This window comes from Trypanosoma brucei, chromosome 4 (genome assembly GCF_000210295.1).
Source record: "Trypanosoma brucei gambiense DAL972 chromosome 4, complete sequence".
NCBI lineage: Eukaryota > Euglenozoa > Kinetoplastea > Trypanosomatida > Trypanosomatidae > Trypanosoma > Trypanosoma brucei.
Window position 1 is genome coordinate 648,747 of NC_026737.1, and position 17,961 is coordinate 666,707.

The 17,961-nt window shown below is 48.8% G+C and overlaps 5 protein-coding genes across 5 annotated transcripts; 4 read left to right on the plus strand and 1 right to left on the minus strand.

Moving 5' to 3' along the window:
* Nucleotides 1-2,492: 2,492 nt before the first annotated feature.
* On the plus strand, nt 2,493-7,508 carry TbgDal_IV2560 (hypothetical protein, conserved; the record flags this gene model as incomplete). The annotated part of the gene is made up of 1 exon (XM_011774542.1): nt 2,493-7,508. One exon carries the CDS (start codon nt 2,493-2,495, stop codon nt 7,506-7,508), a length of 5,016 nt encoding a protein of 1,671 aa, XP_011772844.1.
* Nucleotides 7,509-8,840: 1,332 nt separating this feature from the next.
* On the plus strand, nt 8,841-9,572 carry TbgDal_IV2570 (hypothetical protein, conserved; the record flags this gene model as incomplete). The annotated part of the gene is made up of 1 exon (XM_011774543.1): nt 8,841-9,572. The coding sequence occupies one exon, from the start codon at nt 8,841-8,843 to the stop codon at nt 9,570-9,572; it is 732 nt and encodes a 243-aa protein (XP_011772845.1).
* Nucleotides 9,573-10,297: 725 nt separating this feature from the next.
* Nucleotides 10,298-12,829, plus strand: TbgDal_IV2580 (ATP-dependent DEAD/H RNA helicase, putative; the record flags this gene model as incomplete). Its single annotated transcript, XM_011774544.1, has 1 exon — nt 10,298-12,829. One exon carries the CDS (start codon nt 10,298-10,300, stop codon nt 12,827-12,829), a length of 2,532 nt encoding a protein of 843 aa, XP_011772846.1.
* A 648-nt stretch (nt 12,830-13,477) lies between these two features.
* TbgDal_IV2590 (hypothetical protein, conserved) lies at nt 13,478-17,303 on the plus strand (the record flags this gene model as incomplete). The annotated part of the gene is given in 2 exon segments (XM_011774545.1): nt 13,478-14,404; nt 14,403-17,303. Coding segments are annotated over 2 exon segments (3,828 nt in total).
* A 68-nt stretch (nt 17,304-17,371) lies between these two features.
* Nucleotides 17,372-17,770, minus strand: TbgDal_IV2600 (hypothetical protein, unlikely; the record flags this gene model as incomplete). Its single annotated transcript, XM_011774546.1, has 1 exon — nt 17,372-17,770. The coding sequence occupies one exon, from the start codon at nt 17,768-17,770 to the stop codon at nt 17,372-17,374; it is 399 nt and encodes a 132-aa protein (XP_011772848.1).
* Nucleotides 17,771-17,961: the final 191 nt, after the last annotated feature.

Consider the following 17,961-nt stretch of genomic DNA (forward strand, 5'->3'; position numbering starts at 1 on the left):
GAGTGTTTTTCGATCTGCCCCACAAATTTTTTTCCCCCATCCCTTTTACCCATTAGCACTACTCATCCGAGCAGATCGTCTGATTGTTTCTTTTGTTTTTTCTTCTCTTTTATTACTTCCAAGTGGACCTCACCTGATGTCAAGTCCGGACAGAAAACAAGCACTTTCTGCTTACCGATTTGTTCTCTGGCCGGACGTGGCGTTGGTACCGGTTTTTTTTTTCTTTTCTTTTCTCTCTTTTCTTTTTTCTTTCCTCTTTTTTGTTTCGGTCGTTCATCTTCACATTCTTATTTCCAAGGAATATTTCCGATCTTCATCCATTTTTGTTGTTGTTGTTGTTGTTGTCGTCGTTGTTTTGATATTTTTGTTTTTTTATCCTTCGATATTATACGCATGTATTATTTCTTCAGATTTGGTTGCATAATGGAGGACGGTAGTGGTGATTATGGTAATAGCAGTAGATTTCCAAGATGAGTGGCGAAAAGAAAAACACAAAGAAAAAAATAAATGAAAAATAATTAGAAAATAAAACAAGGAACACACACACGCATATATATATATATATTTATTTATTTATTTATTTATTTATTTATTTATTTATTTATATATACATAAACACGGAAAAAAAACAAAAGACAACTCGGCACTGCGTTTAAACGAACATATACATGCGGCAGTTACGTGTGGACGCGTTGCTCTGTACACACTTACGCTGACGCCATGAAACCTTTTTGAGTGTGCCACTAAAAATGCAACCTTCCTTCTTGCGTTCTCTTTTCCCCCCCCCCCTTTCCTCCTCCCCATTTCATGATTGACACTCCAAATGTATTGGTTTCGGTATAACTTGAGTAGGAAAAAGAAGGAAAAAGAAAAAAAAGATATAAATGCGTATACATGTTTATTTGTATATTTGTACACATATGTACGCCCGTCGTATTGTGACTAGGAAATGGAGAGGAAGAAAGGAAGGGGATAAAAATGCAACAGGCGATCAATAAAAGAAGATGATGGGTTTCATCACTATTTGTATAGTTAAATTATAGATAACATGTATGGTGAGGTTATTTAAAAGATCCCACCATTCTTCACATCCGGTGCTACCGTACACAGTTTTTCACCAAGCGGTGATTCGTCCCTTTTCTTCTTCTTCTCATTACTACTACTAATGTTAATGTTATTATTCACTTTCTATTTATGTTTCTCTCCTATAGTTCGTTTCAACCACTGACACAAACGTTATCTTTTCCCTCTCTTTCTCTCTTCTTTTTTATGCTTTGTCTTTGTTTTCTTCTTAAATATCAAAGCGTTTAGTACCCAACTGGGCTCACGCGTTATAATGAGGGTGATAAATAAGGGCGGGTTACATGTTTTTTTTATTTATATAATCAAAAATTATGTGCAGCGTGAGAAAGAAAGAAAAAAGAAAAGAAAGTGACTTTAAAAGTTCAAAAACTATACGTATATACACATATTTATTTATGTATTGTATGCGTATGTAAAAGGGAGGGACATGGAAATTACTAGAATTGAAGGAATGTCAGAGCAATAGTAATTCAAAGAGTGTAGTTAGAGAGCCTACGGTTGCCATTATGGTCATTTCTTACCGAAGGGTTACGAAATGTTTAAATGCATATAAATGTGTGTGTTTGTATGTGTTGTGCTATTCGTCTGATTAGCTGAAAGAAAGCATGTGGGCGTGCGCCTTATGTGAGTGACATTATACTCTGCCACAAGACTGCGTATGTGAAGTTGTGTTTCATTAGGCCTACATCCAACTTTTAAAAAAAAAATAAATGTGTTGCCTTATTTCATACACCACGCCGATGTATTTTCTTCCTGATTATTACCTTTCTTTTCTGTTTCGGTGCACGCCTTTCTTTTGCGCACTTGCGTTGCGCTGCTACGAAGGATTGTTTTATTAGGATTAGATGATAGTGGAACCCATATGACACATAATAAAGGGATAACAAAGAATGAAATTTGCAAGGTTTGAGTGAAAATGTATCTCACGCCATGTGGAGAAGGATATGCTCCTTCATAAATGGCACAATGTGCTTAACATATCAACTGTGCATGGGGGAGGTAATGATAAGAAATAACAATTTTTTTTAAAAAAAAAAAAGAAAGCGAAGAAGGAATACCGACTTGAAGTCGTTTGTTTTGCATGGTGCTGAAGGCTTGCCACCGTGTGTTCCGTTGCTGTGGTTGTTTTGCTTTTGGTTCACAGCCTTCACCACGTTCCGGTGGTTACTGCGTTAGCTCCAATGGGGTTTGGTATTATTTTTTTTTCTCTGTGAATTATTTGTGAGGTTGTTGTTTTTTTTTTGGGGGGGGGTGAAGAGGGCGGTGGGGAGATGGGGCCCTTTGGTTGTTTTCCCTCACCTCTTTTTCCATTTTACTTTTATCAGTTTCCTTTGCATCATGTTGTTGTTGTTGTCGTTGGCTCATACGAGCACCAGCCAAAGACATTACACGCACGCTTACGTATAGGGATGATCATTGCACTTTGTTGCTGCCGCTCTCTTCAAGTTGATTTTTCTTCGTTTGTTTCCCATTTTTTTTTGTCAAAAAAAAAAAATAGTGTAACGCACGATCATCCGACAATCAAGCGGACGTCAGATATGCACAGCGTCAATCCCTACCTTTCAGCGATGTCGTTTAAAGGCACGGACTCCAGATTTGAGGTAACTTTACCGCCGTCTCACTGCGAAGCGCTTCAGGGTATAAACAGGCAAGAAAAACCCAAAACCACTACTGTACCCCAGACGAACCATCCGCTACCACTCAGTGATTATGCGCAACCCATTGTCCGTAAGGCCGGCTTGGTTAAAGCGTCAACAAGTAGTGTTGTTTCCCAATTCCGTGCTGAGGGTAGTGTTATGGAACCGGTACATGCTCTCCACACTTGTATTCGTCATTTCCTTTCACATCCCGACGTGTACGGCAGCGATGTACGTGCTATGCTAGATCGAGAACTAATGTACGTTATGCGTGTGAAAGCGTCGGAAAGCGCCCTGCTGACATCCACCACCGTCCCTGTTTCCAGCGTATCACTCCCTTCCATTGCCAACACGGTGCCGGAGAATAACAAAGTCGGTACTTCTTTCCTCGGTAAATGCTCCAATTGGGTGGTCACGCCACGCTCCGTAGATGCGGCGGTAAACTTGGATGCGGCGTTTGGCCCCAACGGCATGTTTGGGCTCGGGAGCGCGAAGCTGGTTGATGGATCCACAGGACTATTTTCACTACTTGAACGAAATAGAAATCTCCTGACAATTCAGGAGCGGCAGCTGCCAATGGAAGATGGCGAAGAGAAGGGTTCGCCCTCGACTATGAGTCCCTTGAATGATTGGGAAGAAAAGAGTGTAAAAACCGATGGCGGACGTTATCGCGAAAAGTCTCGAGTGCATTTTTCCGTCAATACGCAGTCAGGACCGGATGTGTCCAGTGAATATGGAGCAAAGTTGCTCATTGATGGTGCAGGATACGAAATATCATTTCTCAGAAGTCAACTTCACCAAGTCGAGGCGGCGTACAACGCAAAGTGTATTCGCCTTCATGAGCTACAGCAGGAAAGTAATCGGTTCGCGACTGAGCTAGAGAGTTTGGAAGAGAGAAATCGTCAACAAAATGCAAAGATTAATGAACTGAGTCAGCAGGTTGATGGTCTAACACGCGAGGCGGAGCGGTGGAAACGCCGTGCTAATGAAATTAACATTAATGAAAAGGCTCACGGCGGGCGGGGTCCAACAGATCAAACACGCCGAATGCAGGCATCGCAGTACGTAGAGCTCAAGAGGGAGTATACGCACATGTCGCAGCTCTGGAGAGAAACGGAGAAGTCGTTGCAGGAGACAAGGCGTTCTTTGGAGAGTGCAGAGAAGGAAAATCGTGTCTCACACCGCTACCTGACGGATGCCTTTTCCTTCATTGAGAGGCTGGAGCGTCGAATCAAGCGGCGCGACGACTTCATCGAGAAACTAAAGCTTCGACAAGACTCCATGGAAGAGCGGTACGAAAAGATTTTGTGGTGCTTGAATGAGTTGCAAACCCTTAGGGGCCAGCACTCCTACGTAGACTATCTTCTCTCCGAGAATAACGTGTGGTCCATGTTTCTTTTCTCACGTCTTCAATGCCGCTTGGCGAGTGTGGGTCACGTTGACGAGGTGGCATACGATACAAGTATCCCCCTCTATTTCCGACGCACGGCAGCAGGAGGGAAGTTGGCCGATGCTTACAGCCCACAGCTTGTGTACAGATTGATAACAGAACACGTTCAGGGAAAGCGAAGGGGCCTACCGGTGGCCAATGATACTTTCCCCTTCGCAGTACCATGCTGGAGGGGGATGCATTCTATTAGCTACTTTTCTGCTACCGGCGGCAACCGGACTCCCAACACAAGCATTATGCTCTCTGGGGAGCTAACTCATGATCGACCGCGGCGCAGTCTACCGCTCCTGACGCTCGCAACTGTGCTGCTGCCACCGCAGAATGGCGCAGCACCCGGGGAAGTGATTGTCGATGAAGATATACCCAACAGTGGACAGTACGACCAACTCACTCTCCGCTACCTCATATATTGCTTCTGGGGAGAGCGTTTGACGCAGTACAAGCGGGAAACGGAGCGTCGGCGTGAAGAATACATAGCTGCAAGGGAAAAGGCGGCTGCACTTGATATTTCAGTTGACGTGGACATAGAGAGTGGGGCAAATGACATGGATGAAAGCATTAAATTTCCCACTTTCTTGGCTGCTCTTGTTGAATACGTGCGCCGCCTTTGCCCCTATAAGGCTCCGAAAGGGGAAGAGGAGAGTGCGCCCAAGCTTGTGGGTCCCGTCTTTGTTCGTGGTGTGGTGCTCAACCTCGAGGGAGCGCCTGCCAACCCACGCATGTGCCTTCCCTTCATCTTTCAAAAAGAAGAAAACGGGTCGGAGACGCCAGTTCCACTTTCCCCTCAGGCCCGTGAGCTGCTCTTCGCACTTTACTACTACGCGGAGGAATACAAGGATGTGGACTCGGATTTCCGCCTCTTCCACCTGGTCGCACATCAGCAGTTACCTGAGTTGGTTGCCATCAACTTCTACGCCAGCATGGAGGCCATGCGCACCGAATGCGATAACGTTATTTGCGAGAGCCTCAGGGGGACCCGGAACGCACCCGAAGACAAAACGTGCGACGGCGCTGAACAGCAATGCCCGGACGAAGCTACAACGGAATTACTTTTCACTGATTCGCCAGCGGAGACACTGCGCAAGGTGGCAGTGATGGTCGACGAGGCCCCTCTAGCTGAGGAAGACACTTGCATGGAGGCTGATAGTGATGGAGAAGGGTATGGTGTTATACTTCCGGGAGCCGTAGGGGAAAATGAGGGGAACAAGGAGAAGCAAGAGGCCGGGCAGGAGCCGACCCCTTGCTACTTGACGAAGTTGAAACATGACATCCTGGCTTGTCTCAACAGGAATACCGAAAAGCCTGAGGCCAGTGCCACCAATACTTCTGTGCGGTCACCTAAGGCCGACGATACCACCGAAACATCAGACGCACTCTCCGTCCCGAAACAGTGGAAGCGCATCGACGAAAAGTTGCAGCACATGCTGGCTCCATTTTCGTCCCTTTTGCATGCATTTAAGAAATACAAGGAGCGAAGGTCTCTCGGCGGGCGGCGTTGCGACAGACATAAGGCGAGATGTCGTTTAGATATACTTCCCGGTTCCCGGTCACTGATTGCCATTGAGACGTTTATTGCAATACTGCATAAGCATTGCTTTGCCACATACGCCCTCTCCTGTTCCGGAAGTGTCCGCTCCTCGCTTCTTGACGCTGCAATGAAGGGTGGCCATGGTGGGAATGACGCAAATGATGTGGGCCCCTTCACACGTGTTGGCCAATTGCCGCCCATGAACAAGCACATCCGCCGCCTGCGGTTTGCCATTGCAATGGATCAGCCCTCCTCTCTTTTGCGATACACCGACCTCTTCACTGTGGATTCGCGGTTTGGTACGCCATCTCACTTCCATAACGAATACCTTAGATTAACCATCGATACGTACCTTGAGCAACAAGAGGCATACATGAATGTCATCCTTGGTTCATGTGTGGTTCGTGATGGACGCACCATTCCCACTCCAGTGGTGGATTCGGATGGCATCTTGCCATTCCCGGCGCTTCGGGCGGGTTTTGAAGCCGTTCTTCGGAAGTTGTCTTTCGCTCCCAAAGAAAGCAACATAGTGGCCAAACATTTCCTTAACTACTGTGACTTGCTGCGACATGAGGATGATATCCGGCAGGAACAATACGTTGATGCACCGCTAGTAATATGCGCAGAGGTGGTATCTAAAAAAGATTTTGCGAGAGAATCTGCATTACTGAGAGAGCACAGTTGGTCTGTGGAGGATGAGGCAGCCTCCTGTTCACTTTTGCATCTCTCGCTTGCCGCACGAATGATGTATATTGTTTGGGGATTGAATTCCTCTTCGAAAGGGCGGTTAGCGATCTCAATGCTTCCAGGAGCTGCCCGTAGTTTTGTGAACGCAGGCTGTACGATTGGCGGGCACTTGGTGCCTTCAGAGAGCTCCGACTCCGCAGAAGGGTTATGCCCACTTCGAGAGGACCTTGAGCCCCTCTTTAGGTTTGAAGTGGAGGAAGAGTGCCGTGATGCGCTAAACCGCGCTAAAGTTGGGTACGGGCGACGCAATGAATTGCGGCAGCTGCTGATGGAAACAGAAGATGTACCGACAGCGAAGGCAACGGAGTCATCAGCGGCAATCACCGACGTGCGAGAGGTCGAGGGAATGGATCCGTGGGAGTTGCTGGTAGATATTGGTTGCTTTTGTCCCCTTTTTGGTGCTAGATTGCGTCCGGGAACACATTCATTGTACGGGGAAGCCACGTCCGTGTGTTCTAGGAAGACTAGAACTTCCAAGCGCGTTTCTCCAAGGCCATCGTCATGTGACACCGATGCCCCAGCGGGAGCCATTCATTTGTCAGGTGGCGCCTCGCTTTTACGGTTTTTCGGTGCCCGGCGGGCTGCGAAAACGAAAGGCGATAAGCGGAAGTCAAAGAATCGCAGGAACTCTCAAGAATTACCGGGAGCAGTGTTCGCGCAAGTACTGCGTTCTGAAGTTGCGCCTGTTCACTACCAAAGTATATTAGAAAACCTTGCTGCTGTGAGCTCTGAGGCAAACGCCTCCGTTAAGTGTGTTGTTGACCTTGCGAATGCCACAAGTCTCCTTCGTAATCCCCATGTTTCGTCGCCCCACTCCGCATCGTTACAGCAGCAGACGGAGGTAAGCAATTCTACGATCCCCGAATCGCCGGCCTCACGGCGCTCAAGGGCGGCAAAGGGCCGAGATGGTCACGCATCATTTTTGGATGGCAGCGAGCAGCGGGCCTACAGCCCACTCGCCATGTCATCTTCAGACAAAAGCGAGCTGGAAGGCGGGGATCTGGCACCCTCGTCGTTGGCGAGACAACTCCACGTTGCCTCCGCAGTACTCAGTTTATTGTAAGAGAAAGCTCTTACGAGAAAGAGAGGAAAGGATGGGAGGAGAGCGGGAAAAGAAAAAAAGGGGGAAAATGCAGAACAAACAAATACGACAAGCGGTTGGGATGAGGAAGCGAGGAGGTTGTAGAGGAAACTACGAGTTGACGTAAAGAAGGAAGACTGAGCACTTTGGGAGGGGAAGGATAGAACTCTAACTCATTATTGGGTGCTCCCACCGGTGATAGTGGACGGTGACGGCATGTAAATGTGTTTTACACATGTCTCTCTTGTGTGTTTTTGTGCTAGTTTTGAATTGTATGATGTCATCCCAAGGAGCGAAACTCGTCACCTTCGACCCCTAACCCACACACGCGCGCACGTACTTCTCTTCCTCAATGTTTTTTATAGACATCTGATGCGCCGCATGGTTTCAGAAGGCGTTTTTTGTTGTTGTTGTTTTTTCCGAATAGCTCTCAGTCACTTGATGTAAATTTGTATACTCTTCACCTTTGGTATTACGGTCATTTACAGTTGTTTGCGGTCGGTTACACACCACGGCAGGTGGGCAGATTTCCCCCCTTCCCCGACCCTCGGCTTTATTCTTTGATCATTTTGAATACTTATTGTGTTTGGCAATACTGCGGACTTCAAGGCCACATCGGTCCCCGTGGGTGTCAAGTCCCACATGTGTCTACACCTGACCAGAGCGATATGGCCAGCAACTTTCAACCGTATTGACCTTCTCTTTTTTTTTCTCAGTTTTGCATCTTACGGGTTTAAAGGCGTTGTACAGTTTTCGGGTCGATCGGCTGTTGACATGTCGCCAGCCCACGGAGGCAAAGGGGGGGAATGACCGCGTTGAGATGAATCTTTTTCTCACTTTTTTTTTCTTTTTTGAATGGTGCCTTTGGAAGTTGAAACGAGCATCGCAGGTCAGCGGATTGAGGCAAATGTTAGATCAGTACAACATTTTCCCGGAGCACATGCTGCTGTCCATTCTTGGGCCTTATTCCTGTCACTTTGAAAATTAAAAAAAAAGGTGATAAAGGAAAGAAGGCAGTCGGACAAAGGGGGAAATTTTGTGTTTACACCTGATCGGACCACTTTTTTTTCTTTTTCTTTTGATCCATCAGTTTAGCTGACTGGATAGCTGATTGGCCCTGGGATTTTTGGTCCTGGGAAGACGTTGCATGAAATTAGGCCACCCATCACTGTCACTTTTCGGGAGGCGCCCGTCAAGCTGCTGCGTCTTGTCACTGCACTTCCCATATTATGTTGCATTTGTTTTTACCTTCTGAAATTGTTCTCCATTACATGCACACGACAACAATAGTATCGTGGGGTTCGCGTCAGTGCGATGCGCGGCGTGGTGTACTACGGCGAGCAGTTTGTAGAGGTTCCCGATGCAACCGTCACGCTGAGGGATATATGCACATCATTCGGCCTGACGGGAGAGTTTGTGGGTTTTTCATTGAAAAACCGGGCTAGCGGTCTCGTTGTGGCCACGCTTCCTTTTGAGGTTCTCCCCGAAGTGTCAAGTGCCAGTGGCGACGTCGATGAGATGACGTACGATCTTATCACACCTGCTGACGGCGATGCCGCAACGGAGGAGAGAGATCCAACAACTGACGATATGACGGACATCTTAAAACAACTCGTGCAGCTTGGCGCCACCCCTTTACTTAGCGCAGAGACCGACGCATTGATAGATCCGTACGAACCGCGAGCGGCACCAGGGCTTTTGCTTCGCACCATTTACCCACCGTCTGCTTATTGTCCATACCGCTACCGTGGCGACCCCGTCAAAGCGGTTGGGCGTTTTGGTGCAACATCCTCCGCTGCGACACATTCAGCGAGTCCGCCATATATGAGCGCTGTGGAAGTGTACACTGTGGAAAAGGCAACAGGGGCAGCGCTACGAGGTCGTCCAGACCTGACGCCAAAAACCGAGGAGGAAGCAAATGATATTATGCGGGGGTTGCTTACAGCGGCAACGCAAGCGAAGGCGATGATTGCGCTAACAAGCGCAGAGGAGCGTCGCCACGCGGAGGTGGATGTCAAGCCGAACATTTATCCCACGGCCACTTAGTTTGCGGAGGTGAAACGGACGCGTATGCGCGCGCAAGGGACAAAAAAAAAAGAGTTCGTGGTGGGGTTTGTTTCTACTGGTTTCTCAGATAACGACGCAGGATGGTTTGAAGTACCCCTGTCATTTCGTTTTGGTACTTTGTTACGCGATTGTCGTACAGTCAGCGTGTGGCTGACGTTTACCTGAGATATCTTCTATTTACAGCGAATAAGAAGAATGTAACGGAGCACAATAAGACACACACCTGACCGACTTGGCAAAATTCTGGTATTTGCTAAAGCACTGTTGAGTGGTTGACAGAACTTGGTGTCAATTAATGCATCCTCGTTGCATAAAAAATTGGGGCATGGGAGGCTGACGCTCCCGCGCGGGACACTGTGTGGATGTGACGCGGTGAAGTGTTTTTTCTTCGTTCTGTGATTATTGCATGCAGAAGGGTGGCGGAAGCTCCTGCGCTGAGTGGGTGTTGGTCACACCAGAAGACGAGGCCTCGTCAACTTCCTCACTTCGTCTCTTGCTGGTGGGAGAGGGAAGAGTTGCATCACGTTGAAGAAAGAAGAAAAAATGTTAAGTGCATGGTGCTTTTACTTTTGATCTTGTCCTGTCTAATTCACAAACACAAGCACATGAGCTCCCCCATTACACTATGTTCTCTTTCGCCCTGTATTCGTTTCCGTTTTTATTGTTGTGTGCGCACAGTTTTGTGAGGTGGTAGCAGCAACGAAATGAAAGGTGTAGGTACGTGGGAGTCTGCCATGGAGGTAGCGGAAGAGCAGCAGCAGCAGCAAAAAAAACGTGGTGGCGGCTTTCAGTCGTTCGGTCTTGAAAAACCTCTTCTCGATGGCATTTTGAGACTTGGCTACAACGTGCCAACACCCATTCAGCGCAGAGCCATACCGCCAATGATGCAGGGAAACGACATTGTTGCCATGGCCCGAACGGGATCGGGAAAAACGGCGGCCTTCCTCATTCCTATGCTTCATTTACTGAAGGCACACAGCAAAATTGTTGGAGTTCGCGGGCTCATCCTGTCTCCCACACGTGAGTTAAGCATGCAAATCCTCCGCTTCGGTATTCAGATTAGCAAGTTCTTGGATCTCCGATTCGTAGCACTTGTTGGGGGTAACTCCTTGGAACAACAGTTTGAGATGTTGGCATCCAACCCAGATATCGTAGTGGCAACACCCGGACGTATATTACACATTATGGAGGAAGCTTCACTGCAACTTTCCATGGTGAAATCCATAGTGTTAGACGAGGCTGATCGCTTGTTTGAGCTTGGTCTGCAACCACAAATTGTTGCCATTATGCAGAAGATTCCGGAGTCTTGCCAGCGGTCACTTTTCTCTGCAACAATGCCTAGTGTTCTCGCAGAGTTTACCAATGCCGGTCTCCACAACCCTGTGGTCCTCCGCCTAGATGCGGAAATGAAACTGAGTGATAAACTCAAACAGAGTGCCTTTTTTGTGCGAAATGACGAAAAAATTGCGGCACTCATTGTGCTGTTGAAGAAAGTGATTGGCATTGAAGCCAGTGACAAAAAGAGCGAAAGTGCGGAGAAGCAGGCCCTTGTATTCGTGGAGTCTAAATTCCATGTAGACTACCTGGAGGCAATCATGGAGGCTTACCATATCTCTTGCAGCGCCGTACACGGACAGATGGATCAGGAGGGGCGCCGCAATGCCGTTCGTGCCTTTGCCAAGCGGGAGACGAGTGTTATGATCGTGACAGATGTCGCCGCCCGCGGTTTAGACCTCCCTCTGCTGGACAACGTAGTTAACTTCTCTTTCGCACCAACACCCAAGTTGTTTGTGCATCGAGTTGGTCGCGTAGCGCGCGCCGGTCGCTCCGGGGCGGCGTACTCTATCCTAACCTTTGAGGACTTCCCCCACTACGTAGACCTCATGGCATTTCTTAACCGACCATTGCAATGCCGGAAAGAACCTGGGGACCTTCTCTTTACTGCTGATGACGGCTGCTACGGTCGTATGCCGGAGGACGCGCTGCAGCTTGAGCTGGATTTCATTCGACGGCTCGTGCAGAACGATGTGGAACTTAAGGGCATGACAAAGGTAGTAGAAAACGCTCATAAGAAGTTTGCCCGCACAAAGAAGAAGGCTACACACGATGGCATTCAAACGGCGCGGCAGAGTGAATATCAGTTTGATAGTACGCCACTTCATCCAATATTTGTGGAACGGTTGGAAAAAAAGGAAATCGCCGCTGACGAGGCGCGTGTTGGGCTGAAACGTTTCAAGGCGAAGGAGTCTCTGTTGGAGATCGTCCATGGAGAGAAAATGATGGAAATCAAGAAACCAGTTACCGTTCAATCTCTCTGGAGGGAGCAACGACAGAGGGGTGAGGATAAAGAGGGGAGTGAAAAAGTTGACACTGGAAGCGATAAAAAGCAGGGAAAGCACGAATCTGAAAACTGTGTTTCAATGGTGGCTCGCAAGAATGGGGCGGTGAAGGGCAGCTCGACTATGGGAAGAAAGCTTTCACTCGCCGAATCGCTTCTCTTGAAAGCACAGGAGCGGAAGAAGCGTGAAAGAGAGGCAGTCAACGGTGAGGAGAACGATGATGTCGATGGCATCACGGTTTTTCCAGCGCGTGCCGCGTACCATAGCAACTCGAGAGCTGGTGCAATCGGCGGTATGGAGTGCAACAGTGACAAGTACCGCGACCGCGAGTTCTTTATGGAAGACGTCAAGCGCAACACCATTGAAGATGTCCACTACTCGGTAAAGGATGCAACGTTTGACATTGGAGCTGACACAGCACAGGAGGCACAACAGCGACGGCAAGTTTACGCTTGGAGCAAGAAGAAGAACCGATACGTTCGCATGAATGTCAACGATGCCAAAGCGCTTCTTCGCGGAGTGAAGAATGAGGCTGGTAAGGCGGTAAACTTCAAGACAAAGCTGAAGACGTACTCTAAGTGGACCAAAAAGAGCAACCTTCGCATTCAGGACGCTGGTGAGGAGGAAGATCTCGGGCCACTGCGCCAAGCACGCGATGCGCAGCGGCAAAATGAACGGGGAGTAGGAGATGAGGATGATGGATTCGATGAGACGGAGGAAGTGGACATCAGTAACCCTAATCAAGGAAAGAAACTGCGGATTGGACGGAAGCTGCGCCGGCTTCCAAAGGATGGTCATGTGCGTACTTTCGAGGAAATGGCTCTCATGAAGAGAAAGGCGGCAAAGGAGAAGGCACGGTTGGAGCGCAAAAAGCAGAAAGGTAAACGAAAAAGGTGAGGCTGATATTCGTGGACGGCTGCACTTTACTTCTTCTCTTTGCGTGGGTGAGTGGGAAGGATGCGGTTCACTGTTTCTCACAGCAACACGGAAAGCGTTTTGCGCAGAAATATCATGCAACATGCCTAGTCATTATTTTTCAATACGTGTAAAAGGGGGAATAATGCCCCTATAAATCTTTTTTCTTTTTTTTATTGTTTACTCTCTCCCTCCCCCTGTGCAGGAGGCTGATGCCTCATCCAACTTTTCACTTTGTACGTGAGGGTCCCCCTCATCTCTGATACGTGAATAACGCACTGTTACACTTGGGAGAGGAAGTTGAGTGTAGTAATAATCCTGTTTGTATAGCAACAGTAACAAAAAAGAAAGTGGGTGCTCGTTGTTTCGGATCCCTTCAACCGTACGGCTGCAAGGGAATGTTGTTAGCTGAGAATAATTGAAATTGTATCGACTATTGCCTGAATGAATTACAGTTTACACACTCTCTTTCTATCTCTATTTTTTTTTTTTGGTACTATTATTTGCCTTGTTTGTCAACAATTTTCTGCTTTCTGTTGTTGGATTTTGTTCACCACGAAATCTTTCGTACCACAATACCTGTCCTGAAACAAAAAAAAAAGCTGTACATATCACCAAGTTAAGTTACTCATGTACGGCGTCACCCATCCGCGGCAAGGGAACGGCGGCCAAAAACGAAAACAGAAGAGGCCGATGGATCAAGCTGCAGCGACTGGGCCGCCTGTTCTTTTACCTTCCATTCAAACGGACGCACGTAGCGTTGTGGAGGCAAGGAACTTCGATGTAATGTGCGGGGCAGAAATAACAACGGCCACTGAACAGAAGTATAGGAACACCGGTTCGATGAGTAGTGGTGTCCTGGGGTTGGACTCATCTCCAGAGACAATATTGAATATGAACAAGGAGGCTATGTCGCTTCTAAATAAAGGTAAGATGGGCGCTTGCGAAGACGTGTTGCAGACGGCGTTGCAACTAGCGGAATCAGGGGTGCAGAACTGTCGTCATGCCATCATGATGTCGGCTGACCCAACAAAGCAGGAGGAACTTGAGGCGTGGCAGCTTGTCTTCGCAACAACACTAAGCAACATGGGTTCCGTCCAACGTCGCGTTGATCAACCACAGGACGCCTTGCGGTATCTGCAAGATGCGTGCGGCGTAGAGGAAGAAGTTTTTGGACAGCCAACCTGCTCCACACTATTGAATCTCTCAACTGTAATGCTAAACCTCGGGTTATTTGACGACGCACTGAACATGGCACGTAACTGCGCCAGTACAGCCGAGGGTGGAGACCCTTTACTCCACATCATCGCGCTGCATAACTATGGTATAGCGTTACGAAGTCATCCCTCAAGTGAAATGAAGCAGTCTGCCGCACCGGTTCTTATGAAAGCGTTGCGCGAGGCGGAGTCAAACTTAGGCAAGGACCACCCCACAACCCTTATCATCCGCCAACGATGCGGCATGGCAGCCGCAGCACCAGCACGAACGTCAACACCTGGAAGGTCTGTTAGAACGCCACTACAGCAACGCAGATCGGGGGAGTTCGGGCGCCAAGAGTAGTGTCAGTTCTGGATATTCAGTTAAACAAAGGGGAAAGCAGGGTTCTGGAAGCCGCACAAGTCGCGGTAACTCTACTTCAGGCAAGCGCAAGAGTGCCACGGGGCAGAAAGGTTCCACTCTCCCACCGGTCGCTCAAGCACCCGTTGACCGACTGCGGGTGAAGCAAGCCATACAAAGACTGGATTATGGTGAGATAAAGAAGGTAGTAACGACGAAAATGGAAGAGTGCGAATCAACTCCGTCAGCGGTGTCATCCGAGACTGACGAAGAACCAGTCACGCCTCGACCCTCCGCTCCCCCTTCGCATCTTCCACCTCCGCTCCCGCCCATCGCCGTGCAGGAAATGAGCGTGTCAACACACAACTCACAGAAATGTTCGGATGCCTCCCCTTTCACGCCCATTTTTGCGGTGCTAAACGACAATGTGATGAGCCTTGGATCGGCAAGTGGTGACAAATCTGCCTTTTCCAACGAAATGGTGTGGAGGTGGCAACCACCAGTTGAACTGGTGGAAGCTGCGGTGCCTTCTCTGCGGGAGACTCAGGAGGAAGCCCCAACTTCGAAAGTCGAGGCAACCGCAACCCCGCCTGCTGTTCCTGCGGTTAATGAAGAGGAACAAGTAGTGCCAACGATCAAAAATGAGGAAAGGAAGGAAGAGATGATTCAGAAGCAAAGTAGAGCCAGCAGCATCAGACATTTAAACAAGCGAGGTAGCATGCGCCGTGGAAAAGAGAGAAGGAACGAAGAACGGGACAGTGATGTGCGAAACAGAAGCACCGGAAGTAAAAAGTCCTCGAAACTCGGTTGTTGTGGCGGATATATCAATCTATGTGAAAGCTTCTCTGAGGGGAAGCCCTCATTCCTTCATTTTGGCGATCGGGAAGCTGCTCCACACGCTGCTGTGTCTGCAACTGAACCAGTGCAACACCAGTTCCCCGGTAGTGTGGGTCCCACCAACGATCCTGTTTCGCGAAGGGAACAGAGAAGGAGGGAAAGACTTCTTTTGGGTTTTGATGATTTCGATGACATTGACATCGACGAAGAAGAAGAGGAAGAGGAGGAGGAAGAAGAGGAAGAGGAAGAAGAAAAAAAAGAAAGGGAGAAACAGCGGGACGCGAAGGAAGGAGGTGAGGGAACTCCCGGTAGGTTCGCGGTTGGCGACGCGGAGCAAAAAGGTGAAAAAAAGAGGATGGGAATCAGCAAAATTATCGGAACTAGTCCAGCGGTGCGTCGCCTGCAGCGTATTGAAAAGGAGAAGCAAGAAGAAGAGGCTCTCCGAGCGCGTTGGGAGAGAGAAGCCGCAGAGCGAGCAAAGAAAGAAATTTTTGAGCGCTCACTAGAAAAAATTGTCCACCGCACGAGAGTACGAGCAGCCACCACTATCCAATTGGTCTGGATTGAGTGGTGGGAGAACATCGGCAAACGAAGGCGCGAGTTGTTGAACAAGCGGGCGGCCGATAGGGAAAGAAGGGAAAGGTTGCGGCTGGCACTTCTCGACTACGAAAGCCGTCTCGCACAGCAGCAAAGCAAGAAAGCAGCCCCAGCGGTCGTTGAGGTCGGTATTCCATCGGTCATTAAGTGTGTAAAGAGGTGGATGGAAAAAACAGCGTGTATTATTTATGCTGTGCAAAAGGGTTTGCGGCGTGAGGAACGAGACAACAACTTTTTCCGTTCAATGATTGTCAAAATACAGTCAGCTTGGCGGCGCATCCAAGCCAAGCGGCGTTCACGGGAAATTGCGATTACACGGGATCAGAGGCGAGCAGAAACTCTGGAAAGAGAACCTCAGGAGTATGCCGCTCTTGTCATTCAAAAGTTCGTCCGATGTGCCTTTGCGAGGCAAAAAAGGAAGCAGCTTAGAACAGAGCGCTACAGACCAGCAGTGATCAAGGTTCAGCGGTGGTTCCGCCAAACATATGCTCGCGCCCGAATGCGTGGCACCGACGTTGTGTCTTGCTGGAGAAGGAAGTACTCTGCGCGGCTTATTCAAAGGGCGTGGCGGGGGTATCTCGGTCGCCTCAACGATGCAATGAATAATCTTCGCTTCAAGCTGAACGAGACCCGCCGACGGGAACGCGAGGCGGCCACGACGATTCAACGTGTTGGCCGCGGGCATCTCTTGAGATGTCAGGTAGCAAAACGTGCGAAAGATATTGATCGCATTTACTCGACCATGCGCTTTTTAGAGTTGAAGGCTACGGATGGGGTGGAGGAACAACAGCCGCTGTCTACGCATGCCACGCTCCCCGCTTACCTTCCCTCCGATGCCGAGGAGGTGGCTCGCGTCGCCGAGCTGGAGCGGGAAAAGTATCATATCGGGATGTTTGTGGAGGAGGTGGCGAAGCGCGAGCGGGAGGCGTGGAGCGATGCGCTTCGCTTCCGTCCGTTTGAGGTGCAGCGGCGCCGCGCCGGTGAGGATCTTTTGTGCCAGTTAGAATTCAACGTTTACCGACGAGAGAGGGCTGCAACGAAGATTCAGCGGGAGTTCCGAGCTTGGCGTCGGGTACGTCACGACGTCCTTCGCGATAAGACACTCCTCATGAAAGGGCGGGGTGACTACATGCAAAACTTCTTTGACAATAAGGTTCAGAAGATGTTACACAGGAGGCGGTATGAAGGAGGAAAGGAACTCTACGGTGATCACGCCCGCCCCATGCGGGAAATGAAAGAAGAGGCGCAAAGTGAGCTGCAGGAGCTCTGCCCGCTGGTGCGCACACACGCCCATCCGACCGAATTGCGAACCCGTGAGGAACGATGCAAAGCGGAAGAAGAATTGCTACATGACGAAGAACTCGTGGCGAGCGAGCAGGTGTCGGATTGGCTCAACTTCAGGAGAGAGACGCTTATGAATCGGTTCAGGGAAGAGGTAAGTAGTGCCCGCGGCTCTTGCTTCTAGCTGAACTAAAGATTGGGGTGTAGGGCGTGGACTCCGTGTGTGAGAAAATATGTACGTATATTCGTGAGTTACGTACACGTGAAATGAAAACGGTTTCGTGCTGCTACACCCAATTTAAGGTCGAGGTTTCGCACAGCGAAGTTGTTGAAGTTCACACCAAATCCATTAGAGATGAGTCCACATCCCCAAAGTAAGGTGCTCACTGTTGTTGTTGTTGATGTCGTGCGAGGATTAGTGACAAGGGTTGTGTTTGCTCTGATGGGGAACACTGAGAGAAAGGAAGTGAATTCCCCAAGTGGCATGTACAGAAATAAATTCTTTGAAAACAAGAAAAAGGGGAAAAGGACTTGTTTAAGAGAAGTGAAAGGTTGACAAGGGGGGGGTGCTCCTTTTACCCCTTTCTTTTTTTCCCCATTAACAGGTTGGCAGAAAACTGTATGTCCCGTTGTGTGTGATTTTTTGACCATCCCCCATTTTCGAGTAGATTTCTCACGTTTTTTTTCTTTTTTACTCACACCACTTGCTGCCAATCTCCCTTTTTCATATGTATTGTCTAGTGTTTTATCCGTGACACTCAGATGTGGGGTGTGGAAGTTGCTGTAAAGGCAGAAAGAAGTCGCTTTCAGTTTTGTGTATGTTTGTGACCTTTCTCCCCTTT